General features: G+C 44.6%; 1 protein-coding gene across 2 annotated transcripts in view; it reads left to right on the forward strand.

The window, feature by feature from the left end:
* The window catches only part of LOC126544079 (uncharacterized), a 68,232-nt gene that overhangs the window by 37,584 nt on the left and 5,159 nt on the right, over positions 1–25,489 (forward strand). For both annotated transcript variants that reach the window (XM_072284776.1, XM_072284777.1), the window contains 3 exons: positions 9,874–9,902; positions 10,814–10,881; positions 21,928–22,020. In XM_072284776.1, coding sequence (XP_072140877.1) covers positions 9,874–9,902; positions 10,814–10,881; positions 21,928–22,020 — 190 coding nt within the window. The remainder of the gene's footprint in view (positions 1–9,873; positions 9,903–10,813; positions 10,882–21,927; positions 22,021–25,489) is intronic.

A 25,489-nucleotide genomic window follows, 5' to 3' on the forward strand; every position in this document is an offset into this window, starting at 1 on the left:
GGATTTGCAAGCTCACTAATATGAATAAGGAGCCTCCTCCTAGCTGTGATAAGAATCATGAAAGGAAGTTCGTCAATTGCACAAATTGCGTTGTTTATTGTTTTCCACTCATGCGCGCAAAACGTTATGTCAGTCAAACTGGCCGATGTCTGAATGATAGGCTGTGCGAACACAGTTACAATGCTAACAATCGCATTACAGCTTGGCGGTTTCTTGCGTAGCACTCCAAAACATGTGGTTGCGAAGTTTTCTAGCAGAATGCGCCATTCCAGGTCGCAGGTATAATCAGCTTACAAGAGGAATCATTGAATCAAAAGCTATCATAGGCCTTGGCCATGTGTCTTGGCCATAGGCAGGTCTTGCCATAGGGACGCCATTGATCTTGTCATAGGCAGGTCATATCAGGCCATTGGCAGATCTTGCTCATGGCATAGGTCTTGCATGTGTAAGGTCACCTTCACTATAATTATCAAGCAATGTATTGGCGCATCTCGGACTGCCGCTGCAGGCTGTCTGAATATGTTTTTTTTTCATATGGTTACCTTTGGTTGTGTTGCTTGGTTTTGTGTTGTCTTTTCTTGCCATATGGTTCAGTGAATGTAGAAGTAGCCTTCTGAGTCACGAACGAAGTCATGATTTGGAAGTTAGCGCTCACCCTTGTTCTCCGTTCCTTTTCATTGCTCCTTCCACCTTCCTTTTTGTTCGTTCTGAGCTGCACTACAAGCCTAAAAACGTCAAGACAGACGAACTCACCCAAACTGCTACGCCTTTGTCTATTCCCTGTTGTGGCGCAGACAGACGCGCTACTCCAAGCGTCAGAAGAGGTGACAGCTTGCTGTTCAAAGCAGGATGTGGGCTGCAAAAGCAAAGGCAATAATTAGACGTAGCTCCGTAGTGCACTACTATAAAACTTTTAGAGATATTCGATCCGTTTGCAGTTTTGATACAAAATGGTCATATGGCTCATTGAGCGAGAAAGCCGGCGGCCTATTTAGCAGCGAAACCTCAATTCTCCATTGCCTGCAACGCCACGTCACGAACGTAGCTCGATGGTGCAGAGTGGCCGAAACGGAACACCTGGTGTCAAGGTAGCACCTCATGCATTGCGCGAGGGGAGAGGGCATCGACGCGAAGTCCTACGGTGACGAATCACCGTATCTGCTCCGTGTAGGGGCGCTGGTGACGTAGCCGTTGCTGCATCCCTGTCTGTTGTTACGCAGGACGTCAGAGGCATGCGGCGTCCTTGACATCTCAGCAACACCTTCAAAATAATTCTGATCTACCGACAACATACCAACGTAGAAACTATACCGGAAAAACCCGCACCAGTGTAATCGAAGAAATTGATAGCATAACCTGCCGCAAAACTTGAAAACACCTCGCAGCGCCATACCCTTAGGCGCACTCAGCGGCGTTGAATTGCACATTAATATAGCAACAACTTGGGATTTGGGCGAATTCGTTCATATTGAGTAGAACTTGACGCAACTCAAAAAACACGAAGAGAGCATTCGAAAACACACAGAACAGGACGCGCGCTGTACTGCCAACTGTAAAATTTCTTGAAAGATCAGAAAGCTTTTCAAGCATCTAAAAAAACACCAGCAATAACCAAAAGTTTCAAAGGCATGCATACTGCCTGCAAGTATAGCTATGTGTCTAAAAAAATTATCTTATGTTTCGCAAGGCTCAGCAACGCTGTACTAACGCATTTATCTCCGGCTTTAGTATTCTAGTGAGCTTCTAGAAAGCTTCTACAATTTCTCTTTCATATTTTTTTTTGCTGTTTGCGTGCTTCATAACGGCCACTTTCTTCAGATTGTGGGAAACTTTGCGAACATATCGTAATACTTGAAAAAGTTTTTAGTTTTCCCATTTTTCTTCCTGAGTGCTTTTTTTTTTTTGCTGGAGTGTTTCACTCACGGCTGTGATTACAGAATATGGGTACCCGGCTGCTTCTAGGCGTTCCGTATTCAGTAGGAACTTATTTTTTATTTGGTGGTCACAAGATCTGTTCATTGCAACTTCTCACTCCCCCAACGAGTGAGAAGTCCCGAAGAATTTTTCAGTGAATTAATGGGACATTTCGTTGAAAATTTTAATGGCGTCAACGGGTTTACTGTCAATGTGGAAAATCTACTTTATTCACTTCCTTGTAACAGTATGCTGGCTGCCATACGTAAAGTAATCTACGAAACTGATGAACAAGGATTTTTAAATTCTGTAGGCATCAGCGCTGACAGTTTCACAACGCTCTTGGAATATTATCTTCGGTCAACTGCCATCAATCATGACGGAAATTTTTATATACAAAGCACCAGTATTTGTATCGAATTATCCATTTCACCCTACCTTAGCGATATATAGTAATCTAAAATTGAGAAACGCATTTTGATGCTTTATTTGACTACCCAATTATGGGCATTCATCGCTACGTGGAAGACTACCTGGTTTTTCTAAAGCCGCGACCTGGTTATTGCTTTGATGAAGAAGTGCAAAATATTCTGATAACTTTTAGTATGTCCAGGCCGGCACTGAATTTTCCCTTTGAACTGCCGAAAAAAACAAACATTCAATCCGTATACATGAATCTTTCATTTGTTTTAAATCAGCATGTTTGATGGGGTTATCAACGTAGGTGTCAGAAAGGCATGCTTCCCTAGGCAGTGTTAATTCAAAACTCGTGTAAATGGGAATAGTCATCTCCTGCATTCAAGCTGCAATGAGCAAATCCTGCGAGCACCAAACGAAAGATAGCCTCCTACTTCAGGAAGAACCCGTAAAAACAGCCAGGTACCCATCTTCCTTCATCACAGCCGCGTGTGAAACACTCCTGCAAAAAACAAAGCACCCAGGAAGAAAAAAAGAAAAGCAGGAAAAAGAAAAGATACCTACTTTATATGTAATACCATATGTTCACAAAGTATCCCATACCATAAAGAAAGCGGCCAATATGCATCAAATCGACTTAGTGTAATCGGCTCCGTGCAATCTTTCGAAATATGCAATCCTATTAAAAATTGGAAACACCATAAGTGCACCAGAAATCACGAGAATGAATTCACGATGTGTATCTCTGACGTCGTTTACGAGATACCTTCAAATTGCGGAAAAGTGTACATCTGGCAAACCGGGAAATGTTTTGGTGACAGAGCAAGGCAGCAAAAGAACAATGTAAAAAATAGTTACGGAAGCCACTTATATCCACATCGCAACACATGCTCATGTACTAACGTTGATCCGTGACACCAGGTTTCTGAAGCCCCAAAACAGCAAAAAACAGAGAAATTGTAGAAGCTTACTGCATTACCAGAGCCAGATATGAATGCGTTAGCACCGTGTCGCTCTGCCTAAGAAACCATCATACATTTTCTTTAGATACGCACCTATTCTTGTAAGCAGTACGCATGCGTTTGAACCTTTTGGTTATTGTTGGTGTTTCTTGACATGTTGTAAATTCTGTGTTATCTTTTAGTACCTCTTCCAGCTGGCAGTACAGCGCTCGTCCGGTTGTGTGTTTTTGATTGTCTTCGTCTTCTTCGCGCTCTTTCAAGATTTAGTCATGGACATTCGCGCTTGCCCATTCGCAAACCTTAAGGCACCCGCCGTGGTTGCTCATGGCTATGGTGTTGGGCTGCTGAGCACGAGGTCGCGGGATCGAATCCCGGCCATGGGAGCCGCATTTCGATGGGGGCGAAAACACCCATGTGCTTAGATTTAGGTGCAGGTCAAAGAACCCCAGGTGGTCGAAATTTCCGGAGTCCTCCACTACGGCGTGCCTCATAATCAGAAAGTAGTTTTGGCACGTAAAACCCCACAATTTAATTTTAAACCTTAAGGCTGCCTAAATATCGTTCAATTCTTGTGCCGTAGTTGAGCACTTGCCCGGTGCTTGCGGAGTCGCAGAAGAGCAGCTGTGGTCACATGGAGTCAGACATCTGTTGTGGTGGAGACAGACGCGGTATTGCAAGGGTCAGAAGGCATGATAGTTTGTTGCCCAAAGCCACTTGTAGACTGCAAAAGCTAAGGCAGCATGAGGTCGGGGCTCTGTAGTGCGCTGCTGCCGAACTTTGGAAGGAGTTCGGTCGGTTGGTGATTTTGTGCTGTACTTCCTCACCCGCCCGGTACTTCGGCAATTCCAGAAAAGTACGTCTGGTCACGTGAAGTCCGTTGTCTGCTGAGATGCAGACAGACACGACATTGCAGGTGGGAGAAGGGGCGATAGTTTGCTGCTCATGATTGGTTGGGGGGGGGGCAAAGACAAGCTCCATATATAGATGTGCCTCTGTATTGGACTGCTACCAAACTGTACATGCGCACTTGGAAAAGAAGATGCAAATGCGGCGTTTGAGTTGTGTTACCATAAAACGATGCTGTGCTGACAGCACGTGTTTCCGTGAAAATTATGCAATAGGAGAAGCTGGAAAATAGAAAAGCCATGGGTAAATGCTGTCTTGGTAAAATTGATAACAAGAAATATATGCATCACTTCTTTGGGAAATTCAGGAGCGCGTAACTGGTTTCATTTAAAGAGTAGAAACAAGGTCACCAAGGAAATAAAGCGAGCAAACCATACCTACCCTGAACAGAGTTTTGTTAAAATACAAAAAATTACACTTGGTAGGTGCGTAATGAATTGCAAGACCTAAGTTCTTGAAAAAGACAGAAAGGTGAGACGAGCATAGAACCAGTCACTGACGTGTAGGCAGAGCAGGCGTAGCTGCTTTGATTTATGTTTTGCTTCTGGTACCCAGCATCTCGACAAGAGAGAACCCGTGGGCAATCTGTTACTTCAGTCGAACAATTTCAGCGATAATTACAACTGTTACAGGCGTTCCTGAAGTTGTGTACGTACTCCTTCAAGTCAAGAACAATGCATATGCTAGGAATGAAGTACGAAGGTATGAAGGTGCTGCGCACGAAAGAAGGGTCTTGATAATTTTTCCTAATGTTCTCTTGTACCACATTAGTTCGGCAGCCTCCTTCCAAGCGGGGATATTGAGCCAAACCCTGGCCCTCGCAATACTGCTGATAGTGCAGGACCTGGAAGTAACCTGAATCCCGATCAAACAGATATTCATGGAACACTTACTTCGAATATTGATTGCAGTGTAGATAGTGACAAACTAGAAACAGCTGATACGTTAAGGAGACTGCTTGCTTGTCAGTAACAAATGTCATCTAATATTACGTTCCTGGGAAAGTATGTTTATTCACGTTTTGAGGCGCTGAAATCTTGTATGAATACCCTTGGATCTGCTCTGGCGTCAGATATCTTTGCGCAAGTTCAAGATTAAATGCGTTTTTTGGCTTGGAAACTAAACACGACTCTCTCAAGTAAAACTGAGAGATAAGCAGCTTCATGTTACTTTACCCACACAATTAATAAGCTTGTCTGGAGCGTTGATGATTGGGAAAATCGGTCGCGTAGAAATAATGTCATCCTGCATGGATTACCTAAAGTAGAAGATGAAAGGATGACCCTCTGCTTTCAAGCGTCGCATTGTGGTTCTGGGATGTGCTGCGAATGCGTTGCCCACGCATTGACATATTGCAGAGCATTGGTTTCACTCGCGGAACTAACACACGTTCTGTGATCGTAAGTTACTGGATTTAATTGACAAAGCACAGGTGCCGAGGAAATCAGAAAAGTAGCTCACAGACTCCAGGTACACCATAAATGAAGATGTCGGAAAGCGCATCCGCATAATCCTTGAAAAGATATTGGACCGTACTGCATCCTTTCCTAACAATGGGTCCTCTATACAGACAAGCTTCGATCATGTGTTTATTGATGACGTACGTTATAACCAACATGAATATACCAACAAACTTGTATGAGGATCCAGGCGCACGTCAGGCACTTTCACACATAGTTGCTCCTATAGGGCTAGATGAAATTTTTGTCCTTTCCATAGCACTGTACGAGTTCCTAATATCAATGCCGGAAACTTGCTTAAAAATTTATTGACTTTATGAAACTCGTTACTTGTCACTCTCCGCGTATTATAAGCGCCGCAGAGACGTAGTTACATGGCGGAATACGCGATGTAACAATATAGGCGCAGCATCGCCTGGTTTTGACGCTATAGAGTAGATAGGAAACACTGCCGAGGATGTGACGGAACTTTTTCTGAAATCTGTCCAACAATATCCTGTAATCGAAGCTCCAAATCAGCTAGAACATGCTTGCTGTGAGGTATACCTTGAGCAGAGATCAGTAATAATCGATGTCCCGTAACGGCCTCCTGGTTCAGCTCCTGACCTTCTATAAAGTCTCAATAAGTTTTTGCACGGGCGCAACATTCTATCTTCCGACATACTACTCATAGGTTATTTTAATGCTCCTGATATATCATGGCCGTCAGTAGCCCCGTCGGGTCATGAGGTGCGCTCATCAAGGGAAATTCTTGAGCTGATGCAGTCTTCTGGTGTTAACCCACCTTAGAGCACGCTACGAGCTGTGAGGCTTTTATCGATCTGCTATTTCTCAGCCAACTCCTTATGAATGCGGTTTATAATGCTAAGTCACTGAAGATATGTCGGATCATAGCGCAGTTGCAGTTAACATTTCTCTTCCATAAAAAATGCCAAACATATGGTACACCTCCTTTCTCAACTTGGATCACATGAATGATGCTTCCATTATTGATGTAAGTTTCTGTGATTTAAAACCGTAATTTGAAACAAACTATACCTTGTGTGTATTCCACAGGAGTTTAAGCATTTTATGTATACGTTGATCTTGTTTTCTTAGCGAAAATACTATTCCGCATCAAGCATTAAAGCTGATTTCCTCTTGTCCATGTGATTTGTGTGCTGTGTACAGCTTGCGTGCCGAATTCTTTTCGCAGCAGAAGCCTTCGTCAGGCCACACGCCTCTAACTCCTGTTTCATTTCCTTTGTAAACTGGAGAAATAAGTATATTCGTTACAAGACACTAAAATTTGTCGGCAGCCCAATTTAAAGAAATTATTTCAACACAGTAGCCCCATACATTCACCATTAAGCCATGGACGCTCGCCTCAGCAGGCAGAATTATCATAATCATCATCATAATTATCATATTCACCATCCAATATTTTTTTCGCACTGCAGGACGGATCTCCCAGCGATACCAAATTACCGCTGTGTTTCGGGTGTTGATTGTGTGTTATGATTGCAAACTTCCTCATTTCAAGGAACTACAGAGTTCTCTAGGGTCCATGACTGCCGTTTTCTTTCTGTAACGCCAACTCTGTAAATATGATATGCCATCGGATATCCACATGCGCATTACATGGGCTACACAGCTATATTTTTTCTTCCTAATGTCAACTAATATCGGCTACTTCCGGTAGTTCTATAATCCACACAGATGTCTTCCTGTATCCTAGCTGTACGCCTGATACTTTCCGTTCCTTCGCTTGTTGCCAAGGTTCTTGGCTGCTTCTGAAATTTATTTGTTAACCTCCAACCTTCTATGCCGTATGTTGGTTCCGGTAGAATGCAATTATTATTGACGCAAAAACATCAAATGACCCATTGAGCAAAACAGCCGCTTTCTGTAGTAGCAAAACGGCTCCGAAATTTCCATAGCCGGTGACGCCACGTTCTGTGAACCCCTCGATGAACCGGAGCGGGCGAAAGGGACCACACACGTTTGCGTGACTGGAGAGGGCATCGCCGCTACGCCACGTCCCCCTCATTCTCGCTCTCGGAAGCTTGTATTAGCCGCACGTTCCTTGCCCGCGCACCTTCTCGCCTGCGTTGTATACTCACCTCGCTAATCGCTAAAAAGAAATAATGTATAGAAACAAAACAAATTCGAAAGGAAAAAAAAATCAGTCTTCTTCCCGACTCTGCCAAAATGGATGTCCAGCAAAGCTGCTCACAACTACCACTACAACTGTTGAGGGGGGGTATGCAACTCTTTATTGCTTTGGAGTAATGGTAATTTGAATTATTGGTAGCAATGAGTGTAGCAGCTTTTTTTTTTTTTGACAGGATGCCGCCACCAATGGCGACGCTCCAACAACGTGGAAATGACTTGCTAGGCTTGTTTTTTTATGTGCGAAAGGCTAGGGACGTCACTCATCACGTCGCAAGCTGCTGTCAAAGCTGTGGCTTAAAATTAAATTATGGGGTTTTACGTCCCAAACCACTTTCTGATTATCAAGCATGCCGTAGTGGGGGACTCCGAAAATTGGGACCCCCTGGGGTTCTTTAACATGCACCTAAGTCTAAGTACACGGGTGCTTTCGCATTTCGCACCATAGAAATGCGGCCACCGTGGCCGGGATTAGATCCCGCGACCTGGTGCTTAGCAGCCCAACACCATAGCCACTAAGAAACCACGGCGGGAAAAGCTGCAGCTTGCCCAACACCAACATTTACCGGAAAATGCATGGTGGGTGCACTAAGTGATTTGCATTGGTTTTGGAAGCGCCTTATTGTCAAGTATGCGGCCCGGATGATTGTTTTGTGCTTGTTATTTACTGAAACGTATTCGCTTTCGTATGTTGTATACGTGATTCAAAATAATGTATGAACTGTTCGCCTGACTTCGCTGGTGCTTGAAGGCTGTACATTACGGGGTAACGAGCCACTGCTCCAGGCCCTGCACAGCGGCCGGGATCGGCCCACATTTTTTCTGACGGACGCGGACATGAAAAATGTCAACCAAATGAAGGATAACAGCTTAGCTGCAAAACTCTCGCAGTAGTACATTACGAACCTATATCTAAACGCTGAGAAGCCGAGTGTCTTACAAACTGGACTAAACCACCGCCTCCTATACAGTAGGCCTGTGCAATCTGGTTTATGACATCACGCTACTTCAACCGAAGTTTCCATTCACAAACCCGGCATGATGAATCAGTTGACGTAACAATCACCGAGCTCAGACGTGAGTGTGTCCAATCGATTCTATGGCAGTTGGCCAAGGCGGAATCACTCCACAGATCGAAGTTCACCGGCTTTGCACCATCTAGGAGGTGTTGGCCGAGTTCTTCAACGCGGTCACTTGCCCGCGGGGAGATTAAAATTCAAAGGATCGCTCAGCGGCATTCAATTCAACTATAACGCTTTCGCATTCACAACTCATAAGAACTGCTTAGGTGTCCTCGGATTTTTCATTTTCCTTTGCAGGTGGAAGAGAACGCCAATTTAATTTCCCGCATGCAATGGGCGTTTTCTGCCTGCAAAAGTCCTCTTTCTAACCACACGGGGTTGCCTTGCGTGCAGAACTGTGCCGATTTATCGCGCCTGCGCCTTGCTTTAACAACCTCAAAGGAGCCGTTCTCGGTGTTGCCTATCAAACTTCTTGCGCATATCTAGTATGGGTAATTGGTGACAAAATAGGTGGAATATTTCATGTTCTAACCACAAATTACCGTTCAGGGCAGCTACATATAAGTGTTGTTGTAAAATGAAAGTACTATTAAATGAAAATATTGTAACATGAATCAATAATCTATAAGTTAAAACCCATTTTCTCTTCCTCTCTAAGCTACTTACACAACATAAACAGAGCATTCGCTTGGACTCCCTTAGAGACTCCTGGATGGCGGAGCAAACAGTCCTACAGCTTTATGCCCAACTATTGTCGCCAAATGAGAGTGCAAGTAAAGCGCTAGACCTTCCTACTAAATCCGCATTTCTTCGGCGAATACTCTAGTCCTTTAATCATACTGAAAATGGGATGCTGCGGTACATAAAACTGAATATATATATATATATATATATATATATATATATATATATATATATATACATATATATATATATATATAGATATATGCTAGGTCAATTAGCGATGCTTGAGGCAATTTGAACAAATAAAAACTCGACAAACTGCTCTACATGCAATCGAAATTTCTCTTTCTCTGTCAGAATTGGCATGGAAAATATTGGTTCCACAGGTACGTATATCTTCCATACTCGGATATTTAGAGCAAATACCTTACAGAATACTAAAAGGTATTAGGAATCTGAATTATGCAGATTTTTTCGAACGTTAATAAAAGTCCTGCAATATACCACTCTGAAAATTAGAGCATGAGGTATAGAGAATGTTTTGTAAGGTATTTATTATCTAAACCTCTCTATTTTTCATTTTGTCTTGTTAATAAAGCAATAAGTGCTGTAGAAAATCTAATTGAATTAAAAGTGCATTTACTAAACATGATTGCGCCTTTGAAGCCTAGACAAACTGCGAATTTCCGGTTAAAGCATACTGTGTGAAATTAAAATCCTTTTTCGCAAAATTTATAAAGTTAGATGTGATTACAACGCCTACGATATTATTTTGCGTCTGCAACCTATGGGGAGGCTCATGAACGTATCTTGTATCATGAAGTATTGAAAATTGCAATTCTATAAAACGTTATCAACATCGTGCATCCATTGCTGAAAGGGGGGTCTTTTATAAAGAAGATCTCAGGACCGTTGCAAAAAAAAATCAAATATTTGCACAAACATTTTTGTATGCTCGCCAAACGTAGCAGGTTAAACAAAGTACCTCTGTAGAGAGGCGCAGAAATGTCCTACTCGTAATGCAGTTCGTAGTGCTGGATTTTGAATTCTTCGTAAACTCAGAGTTGAGGGTGCTTCTTGGAGTGCTACATGGAATATACGGTTCTATTATGAAAGAACCGGAGTCTGGTTTCACCTTTTTTCAGGGACAACCTGCCTTGCCGACATAGGCACAGCCAAGACTGAGAAAATCTAACCAGCTTCATCCTCAAATCATTTATTTCGTGTTTTATAGTAATTTCTTTATTTTTATTTATTTGAAATACATGCTGCAATGCATCAAATACTTGTTTTACAGGAACTATACAATTTTTCCACAAGTTGTACAGCAGTCGCTCCAGCCATACATCTGGATTACTTATTATGGTAAGACCCCTAGAAGGCTTTGCACAAATTTTGGCTCCGGTGACCGCAAGCGCAGATGCGTGAACCCCGTTCACAAAAATGGTGTGTTTGTGGACGGTTTCATTCGATGGGCTTCGTTGAGGGCTGTCAGATTTTGACAGCGCCCCAGCCCCTGCCTCGTGGATTGTGAGGACTAGTTTTCCTTCTCGAGAGCAAAGGAGGAGGCCGCATCCGCGACAGTGAGCGACGATGTGGAGAAGGCGAACGGCGAGTGACAGGCCTCGGGCACACTGCCGGTCACGAGTCACAATGCGGGTCATCATATGGGCGGGGAGAATCGACAAGACGACTTGTCAGGTATGATGCGGCGCTTGATGGCTGCACGCGATTCCAAAAAGATGCGACGTGCCTGGTGACTCCGCACGCAAAGCGCACGGGTCGATTGTCCGAATGGCGCCACCTGTTCGCTGTGGCATCTCCGATTCATGGCACAGGACGGGTTGTACGGGCGGTTGATAGAATTGTTGCGCAGCGGACTGCGGCCGGGGTCTAGACACGACGTCAGCGCAGCTGAGAGGCACACATCGCGGAAGTGGTTGGGACCAGGCGACGACATCGGCGTGGCTTAGTGGCGAAGGCGCACGATCTGTGGATGCCGGTTTACGACGTTTGCAGAGCTGAGAGGTGCAGCCGAAGCAATATTTTGGCGAAGCTCCGGCAAAGCCACGCTGACCTCCTGCTCACTGACGCGGAGGTCAACAAAATGCGAGGAAGACTCGTGCATATGTTGCGGCTGCGCAAATATTAGCAATGATAGTTGGCGGGCAACCTCCTCACGAACTAACGCCTTCATTTTCTCGAGCAGCGCGTACAGGTCCGAAATTGTAGCCAACCAAGTGAGGGGTTCGTTACGCAATGAAGAGCGACGCGTGAACGACCGCTGCCGCCATAACTCTTCATAGCTTTGACACAATGGGATGATTTCGGCCATCAAGTGGAAATTCATGGCGAGCCACATTTTGAAGGCGTCGTCCTCACTACCTTTCCATTCACGACAGATCCCCTCTGACTTCGCCATTGTTGAGTTCGCTTTCTTTTATAGGTCGAGTATGTCCTCAATGTTACTAGTGAATGATTCACGTGGCTGCTGAGAGCGCGTCTACAAACGCTGTTCGGCAGGCACCTTACTATCAGCGGGGCGACCAAATACATCGACAAGGGTCGCCTTGGAAGCGGACCAGGTTGGGAAAGCTGCTTCGTGGTTGTTATACAATAGGCTGGCGACATTCGCGAAGTAGAACAGAACATTGTTCAGTTTAGCTCCTTGGTCGCACTTGTTAGTCGCACTGACTTTCTTGTATGTGTTTAGCCACTCCTCCACATCGGTGTCAGCCACGCCAGTGAAGATGCCAGGGTCTTATTGACGAGGTACACCAGTACAGGCGGCTGGGGCAGCAGGAAGTGCTTGCAGGGATGCGCCCTGAGGCATGGTAGATGGCAGGCTATGGGATCTAAATTCCATGGTGAGAGGTTCGAGCTTACAGCACTTCTAACAAATGCTAAGCTGTTTATTTGATAAGACTAGGATCGGCGCAGCAGCGACAGCCTAGGCTAACACGGATTGCAAGCGCGAGCGGCCTTCACGAGCAAAATCGCTGAAGACGACGACCCACTAAAAGGCGCTGGAGAGGGCACCCACTATATGGTTGTGGAGATCCTTCCCTAATATATATATATACATATATATATATATATATATATATATATATATATATATATATATATATATATGCAGACTGGCTGCGCGCCTCAAAACCGACTGTGCCGATCTTCACCAAAACTGCCTTACACGACAACTGTTCATTACAGCGCCTGTTAGGCAGTCCCAATTCTGGGCATATTAGCGAAGGCGTCCAGCCAATGGTGGAGAGCTGCTCAAACAATAAGCTTGTGAATTCCACGAAAGTGTCTTATGTGTATTTGTAGCCCGAGCTACGCCTTCTTGGGAAAAAAGAAATAGAAAAGATATAAGCGCATTTGTTTACGGCTTTCCGAATGCGCAAGAAAGCAAGGTAGAAAAAGCATAGAAAGCTAATTGCAAAAAGGGGAAGAAGAATTTGTGCAGATACCGATTGAAAAGTTAGTCCATAAAGGCCGGGTGCGGAAGGATGTCTTGTCACCGACACGTGCAAACGCAGCGATGTTCAAGGCTATGCGTGAATAAAGAATCACTTTTGACTGGCTGCAAAGAATGACCGCACCGGACGATGGTCGGATAGCAGCATAAAAATGCAGGGCCGCGTTCAGTTTACGGAAAGTGCAATTTTAGTCTAAGGCGGCACCATGTTAGTTATTCGTATGCGTCTTTTTCGGTGTGGAGGCGCAGAGAAGGGGACGCATAATGAATAATATCAGTCTAATTCTACAATGAGCGCTTTGAAGAAAGTATAAAGGGTAAACGTCTTGGCGCTGCAGGTGTTGGTGTGCTGTAGCTACAAGTGCGATTAGCCTGGAGATTGAGGGCGCCATATACTCCACCTGAGCGTCTCCTTTATTTTCATGGAGGCCTTCCCGAAAGCTCAGTAACTTTGAAATGTAAAAAGGCGTGAAGGTTCCTGGCAGGCAAGGCGCAATGCTTCCTTGCAGGACGGTATTGAGGTGCTGAAACACAAGTAGAACGACCCTTTAACCACTGCAGCTTCAGCATGACTTCAGAGAGTGTTTGAACGCTCGTCCGTATCGTGGGAGGCACGGAACGGTGAATCGGTACGTCCCTTTGATTGAACATGCAGAGGTATATCGCAAACATTTTCTTTTTTCATACAGTAAGTGAGGATTGCTATCGAAAAACCAGGTAGTTGCGCAGAGAAAATGTGGCGTGAGAAAGCGATAGAAGAGTGAGCAAGCATGTCCCGTTTCCGGCCTTGATGATTACGGTCATACTGTAAGCTTACGGGGATGGTAGAAAGCGGCGTACGCACTACCGTCAACTTCATCGTTTCCCGTAATGCCAATGTGAATGGGGATTGGTTGCAACTTCAGATTGAAGGGTTTCGTGTTGAGGCATTGAACGAACCACAGTTACTTGCGTGGCGATTTGCGTAATGGTAAACTGCGAGGCTTGTTGCAATGCGCCCTACCCACGAGTTTGATTGCGCAAGCAATAAGACATCTTGGGCCGCAAAATATTCCAAATTTCGCGAGGCAGCATTTATTGCACTACCCTCGCCAACAGCTAATGAGGCCCCATGGTCCATCCGGCCCCGCCATGTAGCTGTCAACGAGGGTCAAAAAACGCAGCTGCGCGGAGGTCTGCGTCCGACTTAGTGAATTCATCTATCTACACTTGGAGTTATTTTTGCTAATCGGTCATTAAGAGCTGCAGACTGTAGAATATTGTTTCTTCAGATGATATACTGTTGTTTGAATCCACTCTCGGTGCGCGTGATATGCATGTCCTATCTTCAAATGTCAAGGAGGCCATATATTTTGCCTCTGTCTCGAGCAGCACAACCCTCATGGCCGAAGCTTGTTCATCTCTGCATAAAAATGCTAATGCGTCCTGACACCTACACTAGACCTAGACACTAGACTGACACCTACACCTACACTGCACTTGCCGGGCGAAGCATCATTTTGTCGTTTTAGTTGTCACGAAACCTGAGGCGCCTGAATCTGAAGTCGGCATGATTCAGCTTCGTAATACACCTTGTTGTTCGAATCTGGGCAAGGAATTCTTACACATTGTCGAAGACCTCTTCTGTGCATTGCTTCTAGGTGCTGGCACTGGAAGCACAATTCTGGCCTTAAGGAATCTTGCTTAGTATGCTGCTGATGAGCAACGCTGAATTTAGCTATTTTATCGAAGTAAGACGTACTAACAAATCAAAGTTTATTGAACATGCCGGGTAAATGCTGGTTGACAAGGAATATATCGAAGTTACAGAAAAAAGGAGAAAAGAGAACTGGTGTGTCTCCATGCAGATCCCAACAGGAAACGCGTACCTCTGAAAGTGTAACAGAGATTCATGCTTACACAAGATTCTCCCTAACATATACCGCCTTCATAATTTCTCTAGGCAGCCGATCTGCACAGAATGCTTGCATCTTCCTCTACAATGCACTCTCGAAAACTGAGAGTGCATAGTAGAAGAAGAAGCTAACATTCTATGCAGATGGGCTGCCTAGACAAATTAGGGAAGTTGTGGATCTAAAAAGCTGGGAGAAGCCTCTCAGCAGGGGCTCCGTTAGAGGTGGATGCATTTCCTGTCAGGAAATACACATTAATTTTTGCTTTTCCTCTTGCCAATTATCGGTTTATTGCTTGTCAGCCAGCATTTACTCGGCGTCTACATTAGACTTTCCGTTGTTAGATTATCTTGGTTTTCTGGTTCATCCTATGTGTTCTGTTGTGCCGTTTGCAACGAGGCTATTCTTATTTTTATTAGATGCCACAAGCCACTATAATGACCCTAATGCTGGCTCTGTGTACCTTATACAATTTTTTATTTGGCCCATGTTGCAAGAGCGCACGGTGTGAAGCAGTAAGAACAATGTACGCTAATATTTAATTAAATGGTTTATTGTGAAAATGGGGTAATTTATAAACGTTACCAGAAAGTAGTACATCAAGAAAGCCTGATAAAACTAGTGCGTGATGAAACAAACCGAATGAGAAACTGCAAAGAGAAAATACAATATGTATACAAATACAAATACAAATATGTATACAAGCCCAGGGAAAATAAACGTTTTGTCACTATGTGCGCATGCGGCTGCCTTCCCAGAAACTCGTTTTTTTTTTTTTCAATTGCATGGAACTGAGAGAATGTGCTTGCATAAGCAAGCTGTCAGTCTGCGTATTGGAATAAGAACAGTGTTTCTAGAAAGGTGCTGCCATGCACGATTGGAAATGTAATAATTTTGTCCCGGTACGTGGAATTTTTATTTGTATTTCCTTTCTGTAGTGTTTTTATTTACGTTTGGTTGCATCAAGCACCAATTTTTATGTAGCTTTTTTTCTGGTAAACTGTATAAATCAGTACATTTTTACAATGGACCTCAGTTGGAAGTTAGCCCCCATCCGTCTCTAGTGTCATCCTTTTGATACTGCTCCATGTTTTGCGCCCTTGCTAAATTTGTGTGTGTGTGTGTGTGCGCGTGTGCGCGCTCACGCCTAGATGTGGATGTGAAATTGGGTCGTTCGGCAGGGGTATGTTTTTCTCCTGCGCATCCTCGTGAATTCATTTGCTTCAGTGCAACAGAAGCACAATGAACTAGAACGGAGTGCACACACACACACTTCTTTCTTGCCCGTTGTCTATCTGTTGCGCTTTAATTGATAATGAATACACACCAACTCGTCCAGTTTTCAGTTTTTATGTCATGCTATAAGCCTGCTTGTGTCCTGGAATATGGTTGTGTGTCCTGTAATTGATTTTTGGCCATGTGCTCGCAAGTCGCGTGTCAATCCCCTGAATTTCCTGACAGTCTTGCGTGATCTAAAGGCCCTCACAGTTTTTCGTTATTTCATGCAGGCGAGCAGGATAGTGTTGCCTGTAGATTTGCAATGCAAGTGCTCCTATGATTGCTTTCAGTTGTCTTTGCTAAGCCTTGGCCGAGGCTCAATTTATTTAGGATGCTCCGTACGCGTGATTTTTGTATGCTGCTCAACAAAAGAATTTTCTGTCGACGCCAAAAGGGCATGTTGTCTTGTGGGAAACGAACACCTCGCTGTACTGACAACTAGGAAATGTGTGCGTGGCAAATGCGAAAATGCGCTTCATTTGCTGCGTAGCGCGTCAATGAACGCATGGAAATGGGGGAATAGATTCGGCGGTAGAAGGTTTTTATATTCCGTCGCGTATGGACCTGGAGCCTGACGAACCAACCGACTGAGCTATATTTCCAGGCAACATCCAAGGGTCACGAGTTCAAATCACCTGTTCTCTTCTTTCTCTTTTTTCCTTTTTCCCCCCCTTTTTAACATCCCCTTTGTTTAAAAAACAAGAAAGGGAAAAAATCTTCTCTATCATGTATGGCCACACATGTGCAGGTCATAAATACCAGGTTCTCTAATTGAGCGCCATCCGTGCGGTATAACCGAGCTCAGATTGGCCCACCTTGACTGATCAAATAAGGCCCCACTGTAAGTTAAATGAGGCGTACAACTCCTGCGCGGGCGGTAGAGTATCCACCTCGCGTGCAAGAGCACCGTGGTTCGAACCCAGGTGCCACGCAATTCTCAACCGAAAAAAAGAAACGTGTGTTGAGAAAATTGCACCAACAGGCCTGGAGTGAGGCCTGATCCCGGTGACCAGAACCGGTAACGCACTCTCTCACCAGAGCAGGATTGGCCACCCTGGTGCAGTACTTGGCCACAACCTCCTATATGAATACACCGACCAAACCCTGACCGTCAATCCCCAGCAGCCGCGAAGAAACTGACCACGGCGGCGGTCAGATATGTGACGCAGCAGATGGTGCTAAGAATCCCTGGCTCTGGACAGGCCGCCATTGGAATCTGAACTTGGCAACGTTTAACGTTAGAACGTTATCTAGTGAGTCGAGTCTAATAGTGTTATTGGAGGAATTAGGGGGTACTAAATGGGATATAAAAGGGCTCAGTGAGGTTAGGAGGATAAAACAAACATATGCAGTGCTAAAAAGCGGGCAGGTACTGTGCTACCGGGGCTTAGCGGAGAGACGAGAACTAGGAGTCGGATTCCTGATTAATAAGGATATAGCTGGTAACATACAGGAATTATATAGCATTAACGAGAGGGTGGCAGGTCTCGTTGTGAAACTTATTAAGAGGTACAAATTGAAGGTAGTACAGGGCTACGCCCATACATCCAGTCATGATAACCAGGAAGTCGAAAGCATTTATGAAGACGTGGAATCGGTGATGGGTAAAGTCAAAACAAAATACACTATACTGATGGGCGTCTTCAATGCCCGGGTAGGCAAGAAGCAGGCTGGAGACAAGTGAGTGGGGGAATATGGCATAGGCTCTCGGAATAGCAGGGCAGAGTTATTAGTAGAGTTTGCTGAACAAAATAATATGCGGATAATGAATACCTTTTTCCGCAAGCGGGTTAGACGAAAGTGGACGTGGAGGAGCCCGAATAGTGAGACTACAAATGAAATCGACTTCATACTCTGCGCGAACCCTGGCATCATACAAGATGTAGACGTGCTCGGCAAGGTGCGCTGCAGTGACCATAGGATGGTAAGAAATCGAATTAGGCTAGACTTGAGGAGGGAACGGAAGAAACTGGTACATAAGAAGCCAGTAAATGAGTTAGCGGTAAGAGGGAAACTAGACGAATTCCTGATCAAGTTACAGAACAGGTATTCGGCTTTAACTGAGGAAGAGCATCTCAGTGTTGAAGCAATGAACGACAATCTAATGAGCATCATTAAGGAGTGCGCAATAGATGTCGGTGGAAACTCCGTTAGACAGGATACCAGTATGCTATCGCAGGAGACGAAAGATCTGATCAAGAAACGCCAATGTATGAAAGCCTCTAACCCTACAGCTAGAATAGAACTGGCAGAACTTTCGAAGTTAATCAACAAGCGCAAGACAGCTGACATAAGGAACTATAATATGCATAGAATTGAACAGGCTCTCAGGAAGGGAGGAAGCCTAAAAGCAGTAAAGAAGCAACTAGGAATAGGCAAGAATCAGATGTATGCGTTAAGAGACAAAGTCGGCAACACCGTTACTAATATGGATGAGATAGTTCAAGTGGCTGAGGAGTTCTATAGAGATTTATACAGTACTGGTAACACCCACGACGATAATGTGAGAGAGAATAGTCTAGAGGAACTTGAAATCCCACAAGTAACGCCGGAAGAAGTAAAGAGCGCCTTGGGAGCTATGCAAAGGGGGAAGGCAGCTGGGGAGGATCGGGTAAAAACAGATTTGTTGACGGATGGTGGGAACATTGTCCATTGGCAGCTGGGGAGGATCAGGTAACAGCAGATTTGTTGAAGGATGGTGGGAACATTGTCCTAGAAAGACTGGCCACCCTATATACACAATGACTCATGACCTCGAACGTACCGGAATCTTGGAATAACGCTAAAATAAGCCTAATCCATAAGAAAGGAGACGCCAGACTTGAAAAATTATAGACCGATCAGCTCACTGTCCGTTGCCTACAAAGTATTTACTAAGGTAATCGCAAATAGAATCAGGAACACCTTAGACTTCTGTCATCCAAAGGACCAGGCAGGATTCCGTAAAGGCTACTCAACAACAGACCATATTCACACTATCAATCAGATGATAGAGAAATGTGCGGAATATAACCAACGCTTATATATAGCTTTCATTGATTACGAGAAAGCGTTTGATTCTGTCGAAACCTCAGCAGTCATGGAGGCATTACGGAATAAGGGTGTAGACGAGCCGTATGTAAAAATACTGAAAGATATCTATAGCGGCTCCACAGCCACCGTAGTCCTCCATAAAGAAAGTAACAAAATCCCAATAAAGAAAGGCGTCAGGCAGGGAGATACGATCTCTGCAATGCTATTCACAGCATGTTTAAAGGAGGTATTCGGAGACCTGGAGTGGGAAGAATTAGGGATAAAAGTCGATGGAGAATACTTTAGCAACTTGAGATTCGCTGATGATATTACCTTGCTTAGTAACTCAGGAGACCAACTGCAATACATGCTCACTGACCTGGAGAGGCAAAGCAGAAGGGTGGGTCTGAAAATTAATCTGCAGAAAACTAAAGTAATGTTTAAGAGTCTCGGAAGAGAACAGCAGTTTACGATAGGTAGCGAGGCACTGGAAGTGGTAAGGGAATACATCTATTTAGGGCAGGTAGTGACCACGGATCCGGATCATGAGGCTGAAATAACCAGAAGAATAAGAATGGGTTGGGTTTCGTTTGGCAGGCATTCTCAAATCATGAACAGTCGGTTGCCACTATCCCTCAAGAGAAAAGAGTATAACAGCTGTGTCTTACCAGTACTCACGTATGGGGCGGAAACCTGGAGGCTTACGAAAAGGGTTCTGCTGAAATTGAGGATGACGCAACGAGCTATGGAAAGAAGAATGATGGGTGTAACTTTAAGGGATAAGAAAAGAGCAGATTGGGTGAGGGAACAAACGCGAGTAAATGACATCTTAGTTGAAATCAAGAAAAAGAAATGGGCATACGCCTGACATGTAATGAGGAGGGAAGATACAGGATGGTCATTAAGGGTTACGGACTGGATTCCAAGGTAAGAGAAGCGAAGTAGGGGGCGGCAGAAAGTTAGGTGGGCGGATGAGATTAAGAAGTTTGCAGGGACAACATGGCCACAATTAGTACATGACCGGGGTAGTTGGAGAACTATGGGAGAGACATTTGCCCTGCAGTGGGCGTAACCAGGCTGATGATGATGATTACGTACCAAATTGGGCAATAAACGTCTCCGCGCATTTCACTTGTTAAGCGAAACGCCATTTCCCAAAACAAACCCGCGAACTCGCTCTCCGCGTTGTTTCGACAGTAAATCGCAGCCATCGCTGCGACGGTGCGACTGTGGGAGCAACCAGTTGGTCGCAGGCGAAACTATGCGAGGTGGACACTGCGACGGCGACTGTCGTCGGAAACGATGGAAAACACACTTCAACACACAAGGAAATCGCATAATGTGAAGCAGGCTATAATCAGGGACTTAGGTTAGTACGATGTTGTGTTTCAATGCCTCTTGCCTCAGCACATTAGCCTGATGTGCTAACCATTCCACCATGGATGATACTGACCCAGGTAGGCGGGAAAGGGTTGGAGACATAGATAAGACATGCATAGATAGATAGATAGATAGATAGATAGATAGATAGATAGATAGATAGATAGATAGATAGATAGATAGATAGATAGATAGATAGATAGATAGATAGATAGATATATAGATAGATAGATAGATAGATAGATAGATAGATAGATAGTCTCTAGCAAGTATGCGAAGTACTCTAAGAATGTCAACGCATCAAAAACGTATGTAAAACTTGTCCGACGTCTGGCAGAAGCAAAGCTGCGTCGTGCATTTTTTTTCATAATCTCGTCTAAATATACGTCCCCGCTAACTTTAGCCATAGTTTAAAAATATGCCAATGCCGCGTAGCTTGAAAGGGCTAATGTAATATTATGTGCCATCGCTTGGAGATATTATAATTAGTTTTTGTTTCATTGCACCTAAATAAATAATTAGTATCATTCAATTAATCAACAACGATATAATTACATGAAAAACGTCAACGAGAAACTTCTAGAGCGACATGAAAAACTCCAGATACAGCTTTCTGTTGCTCAATACGTGCTACATAAGAGTGTTTTTGCGAGCATGAAAGAGGCCCCCACATTCACGGAAAATTTCCGCTCCACTGGCCACTCGAGGCATCGTGCGTGTATTCACGGGCTTCTTTCACGTCTGGAAAAGCACTTTTATGTAGAACATATTGGGCAACAGAAAGCTGTATCGAGACATTTTGTTGTTGCTCTACAATGTTTTCTTTACACTTTTAGTCTAATTATATTATTTGAGAAGTTGAAAAAATGATTAGGACTAATTATTTAATTAGACGGATTGAAAAAGATAATTTAAGTATCTCGCAGTGACGGCAAACACGTTACCTTGATTCTGTCCAGCTACACGGCATTCGCATGTAGCTTTAAACTCTGGCTAAAGTTACCTGGGACACGTGGTATATAAACACAGGCGCCATGCGCAAATTTTCAGGCAGTGTCGCTGGATGACATAGCATGTCCGAGGACAAAGCGGCAGAGCTCATTCAAACAGCGTGCATGGATGATACTCGCTTCTGCGTAATTTTTCGTTTTGATTATGTGGCGTGCCGTTACATTGCTTCAGTGCACACCGCAATAATTTGGACGTTCATCATGAGGTGGTATTTTGCCTACATTACTACGTTGAGTCAGGTGCCTTCCGCATGTGAAATGTTACGCAATCATTTTGAGCAAATTTTTGCGCTCTCCTATTGTGCTGTCACTATTTCGCAAATGCTATGTTTTGAAATTTCGCATTTCAACTTTACAGGAATAGCCCCTCGTGTACGCGTTCCGCAAAAATACAGCATTTTGCACGCGACTAGCCAGTGCCTGATTACAGCGGTGATTCCAGCTCAAGGAGGTGAGCTAATTTTACCACATGGTGTGGACATTTGCCAAAAGTATGTATGCTCCACTAAAAAGGTGACCGCTTTTTATGAGTGCATTTCAGTGGTTATTGTCTTGCGCGAAATTGTTTTATAGACATATGGTATGTTTAACTATTCCTATCTGCGATGCATGTTTTACGAGCGTTTAGATAATGCTTTATGAGTGTTCAGAAGATAACGTGCCAATCATGTTTGTCATCGGCAAACGGGCGGCCCAGGTGACAAATGTAACTAATACTTCCGTCTGTGAAGAAAAGACAGGTGTGTCTCACCTCTAAATTGATCATCACATCTAAATTGACATTGTTCTATTCGGCTGCCTGACTTCACGCCTATCATACAGGCGAATTTATTGGCAATTGTTTTTGCTCTACGCAAACTGCCTTCATCTCTGTTATCAGCCGTAATCTTAACTGATTAACTGCCGGCCTGTTCTTCGCTAACCACATTGACATTGTCAGACTCATTAGAAACGTTATATATTCTTTTTCCAAGACACTTCTCGTTCGTTTGGTGTGGGTATCAGAGAACGGAGATCTAGCCTTAAATGAATATATATATGCACTTGCAGCAGCATCCATCCCACAATGGTCCTATAATTCCCATTTTACCTGCGTCAGCTTTCACCACTGCGATGGGATTCAGAAAATATACTACTTCAAATAAGTTCGTGGAATCACCGTTGCCAACATCTCATTTCCAGCATCTAAATTTTCGATGGAACAACAAATAGTGCTCTACTAGAAAAATTGAAGTAACGATTACTAGGCTACGGTGTCGAATCCCCCTACTTAACTGTTACCTCCACAGGTCAGGTCTGGGTATATGATATTTCTGTCTCTTATGCAATGAGAGTGAATGTCTGCAACGCTTATCCTTGACATGCCGCCGTTTCATTATTCAACAGAGAAGATATCTAGCCGAAGCGTTGCAAAACTTGGCTGGAATATGACTCTTCCTGTAATACTTTTGCTTGGGGTTACCATACTCCGTTACAGCCAGAGAAACGTTTGTGAAGCCTTCTGCATTTTTCTGCGTGAGACAAAAATAATTGCACGCTAGACCTCCCTAATGCTTGCGGTACTGATATAATGATTTTCTTTTTCAGCGTAGGCTGTTAGGGGCAAATTTCAAAAACTGTTTCGGTTGGCCATGGTGTCCGTGGCCGCTTCCGCCACCGGTGTTTTGTGCTGGTAGCAACTATCGAGGGTAATGAGAGAAATAAAGCTCAGTTCCAGCAGGCATCGAGCCCAGGCTGCCTGCGTTTGAGTCAGCTACTCTACAACTGAGTCACGGCAGCGCTTGCTAATACACACCGAAAAAACATTCCCTCTAAACGCGTCCCAGCGCGCGAGGACACACTCGATGTGACATGCGCACCGGGCAGCGTCGATACGTGCATATTTTGCATTGTAGTTGCATATTATGGCACAAGGCTGAACGACATGTATCAGACGCACAGGAGACTGTACAAGGCAGTCTAAGAAGGTTTGAGGAAGAGAAAAAATGTTAACGAGCGGTATGAAAGACTGCTAGTACGATTATATTGTATACCTGATATAATCAAGCTGGCCAGGTGACTATATCACCACCGAAGCATCTCAAAGAGGGTGCCCGTAAATAATCCTGCTGTTAACAGCGCAACATGTCGACGTGGACACGAGACGACAAGTTCACACCACGAGCACTTACATTCAACAACGTTGATTTGAAAGAAACCTGGCTTCTAATACGTTTGCCCACAGGGATAACACGTGTCACAGACACGTCATTGGATATCACGTGATACACGCAGTGCTGCGCACTCAAGAAAATGTTTGCACGTGCAAAATCTCAAGTTCCTTTTTGTTAGCAACAAGAATGCCGTGCTATCACGTTGGTCATAAGGTCTAGGAATCCTAAGCTGTCTCAATAATCTCACAAGCCAGCTGGTCATTGTGTTTTTCCAGCCTTTCACAGCAGCTGAATTCTGCGGCAATGGCTTTGGAGGGGCAATCCCTGACGTGGATGCTAAATTCCTGTTCACCTGTTCGACGTTGACTTTACGTTCTTTTAGTATTTCTTTTCTGCGTCTTCCAGTTTGCCCTACATACTTTTCCCCATACTTCGAAAGTATGGAATACACCACGGCTTCTGCGAAATCCACAAAGCGGCTCTGGTGAATTGTCGTGCACCCTTGCGGCTTTAACCGGATGTTCTGCATAGACACGTCAGCAGAGGCTTTTCAGTTTTTCTGGGGCAGTGAACACAATTTAACTCCAGCTTTGCGCCCTATCTTTTTTAAGCGGTGAAATATGTTGTGCGAGTAAGGCAGCGCCACAGTCCTTTGCTCTTCTTTAGTTTTTGTGTTCTCGCCACCCTGCTCGCCAGTGACCCGCTCGACCTTTAGGTTCTTGCTCATTTGTTCCAAAACAAACACAAGAAGGTGCGACCGTTAACCAGCTCCAGTAAGGCCGTCCACCTGGCGGCGAAATGTTTGTTCCGTCCCTGGATGCACGATTCTTAAAACGCATTTGATAAACAAAGGTTTGCAATGGCTCTTTTCGCCAGTTTGGAATGCGCTGATTGGAATGGCAGCGGTGTCTTGCCGTCTCTGGGTTCATCCTTGACATCCCCTCAAAAGGATGACCTGAGGATATATCGCCTACACGTTATTTGCCAGCTGGACATCCTCTTTCGGCGAAGAATGCCAATTTGAATTTAAACTCTTTGAGTTTCTCAGGCTCACCTTTGCTTTTGAGCAATTCACAAATACCTGTTGCCACTTTGCGCGCACGGGCAGAACGAACGCTTTCAAAGGCATTTTAAAGCAGCCACCATGTGCGACTCCAACCTCACATGAATCGAGGCTCTGCGACCCGTCGTCTGAAGTCTAAGCTCCACGCTTAAACACTACATTAGGTGACACGTGCAGAGCACGCCATATGTTTCGCGCGCAAGCGTAAATACCCCTTCTGTGAAATCTGTGAAGTCGGCGAGATTGCGTGTCGCCGCTAGACAAGCGAACGCCGGAGGAGGAAGACGCCTGGAGGTGGAGAATAGACTCACTAGCTGGGGAAAGTACTGAGGAACGCGCTGAGTGCGCGATAATGCAACGCCACCTAGAGGAAAGTCTAGGTGGCTATGAGCGACTCGGGGAAATAAAAGAAGGAGCCTAATGGTGGTGGAGGATGAAAGTAGCTGGAGGCGTGCTGGGGTGGCCTCCTTTGGTAGTTGCTACCAGTTCTGTGTGCGCTATGAAAGTACCGCCTTCTGGTCGTAATCGACACATCGAGCGCCGAGTCAGAAGGACGGAGCAGCGACGCAAGCGACGCCAGACCGAGCGTGGTTCGACCGGCCTCGAAGTCGTCGCCAAATGCTGAGAACGAGCTCCACGAGCCCGGGAAAAGGCGTGGTCTTGCGTGCACAGGAAACTTCTGAAAAAGAAGGGGAAATGAATAC

This window comes from Dermacentor andersoni, chromosome 10 (genome assembly GCF_023375885.2).
Source record: "Dermacentor andersoni chromosome 10, qqDerAnde1_hic_scaffold, whole genome shotgun sequence".
Taxonomy (NCBI): domain Eukaryota; kingdom Metazoa; phylum Arthropoda; class Arachnida; order Ixodida; family Ixodidae; genus Dermacentor; species Dermacentor andersoni.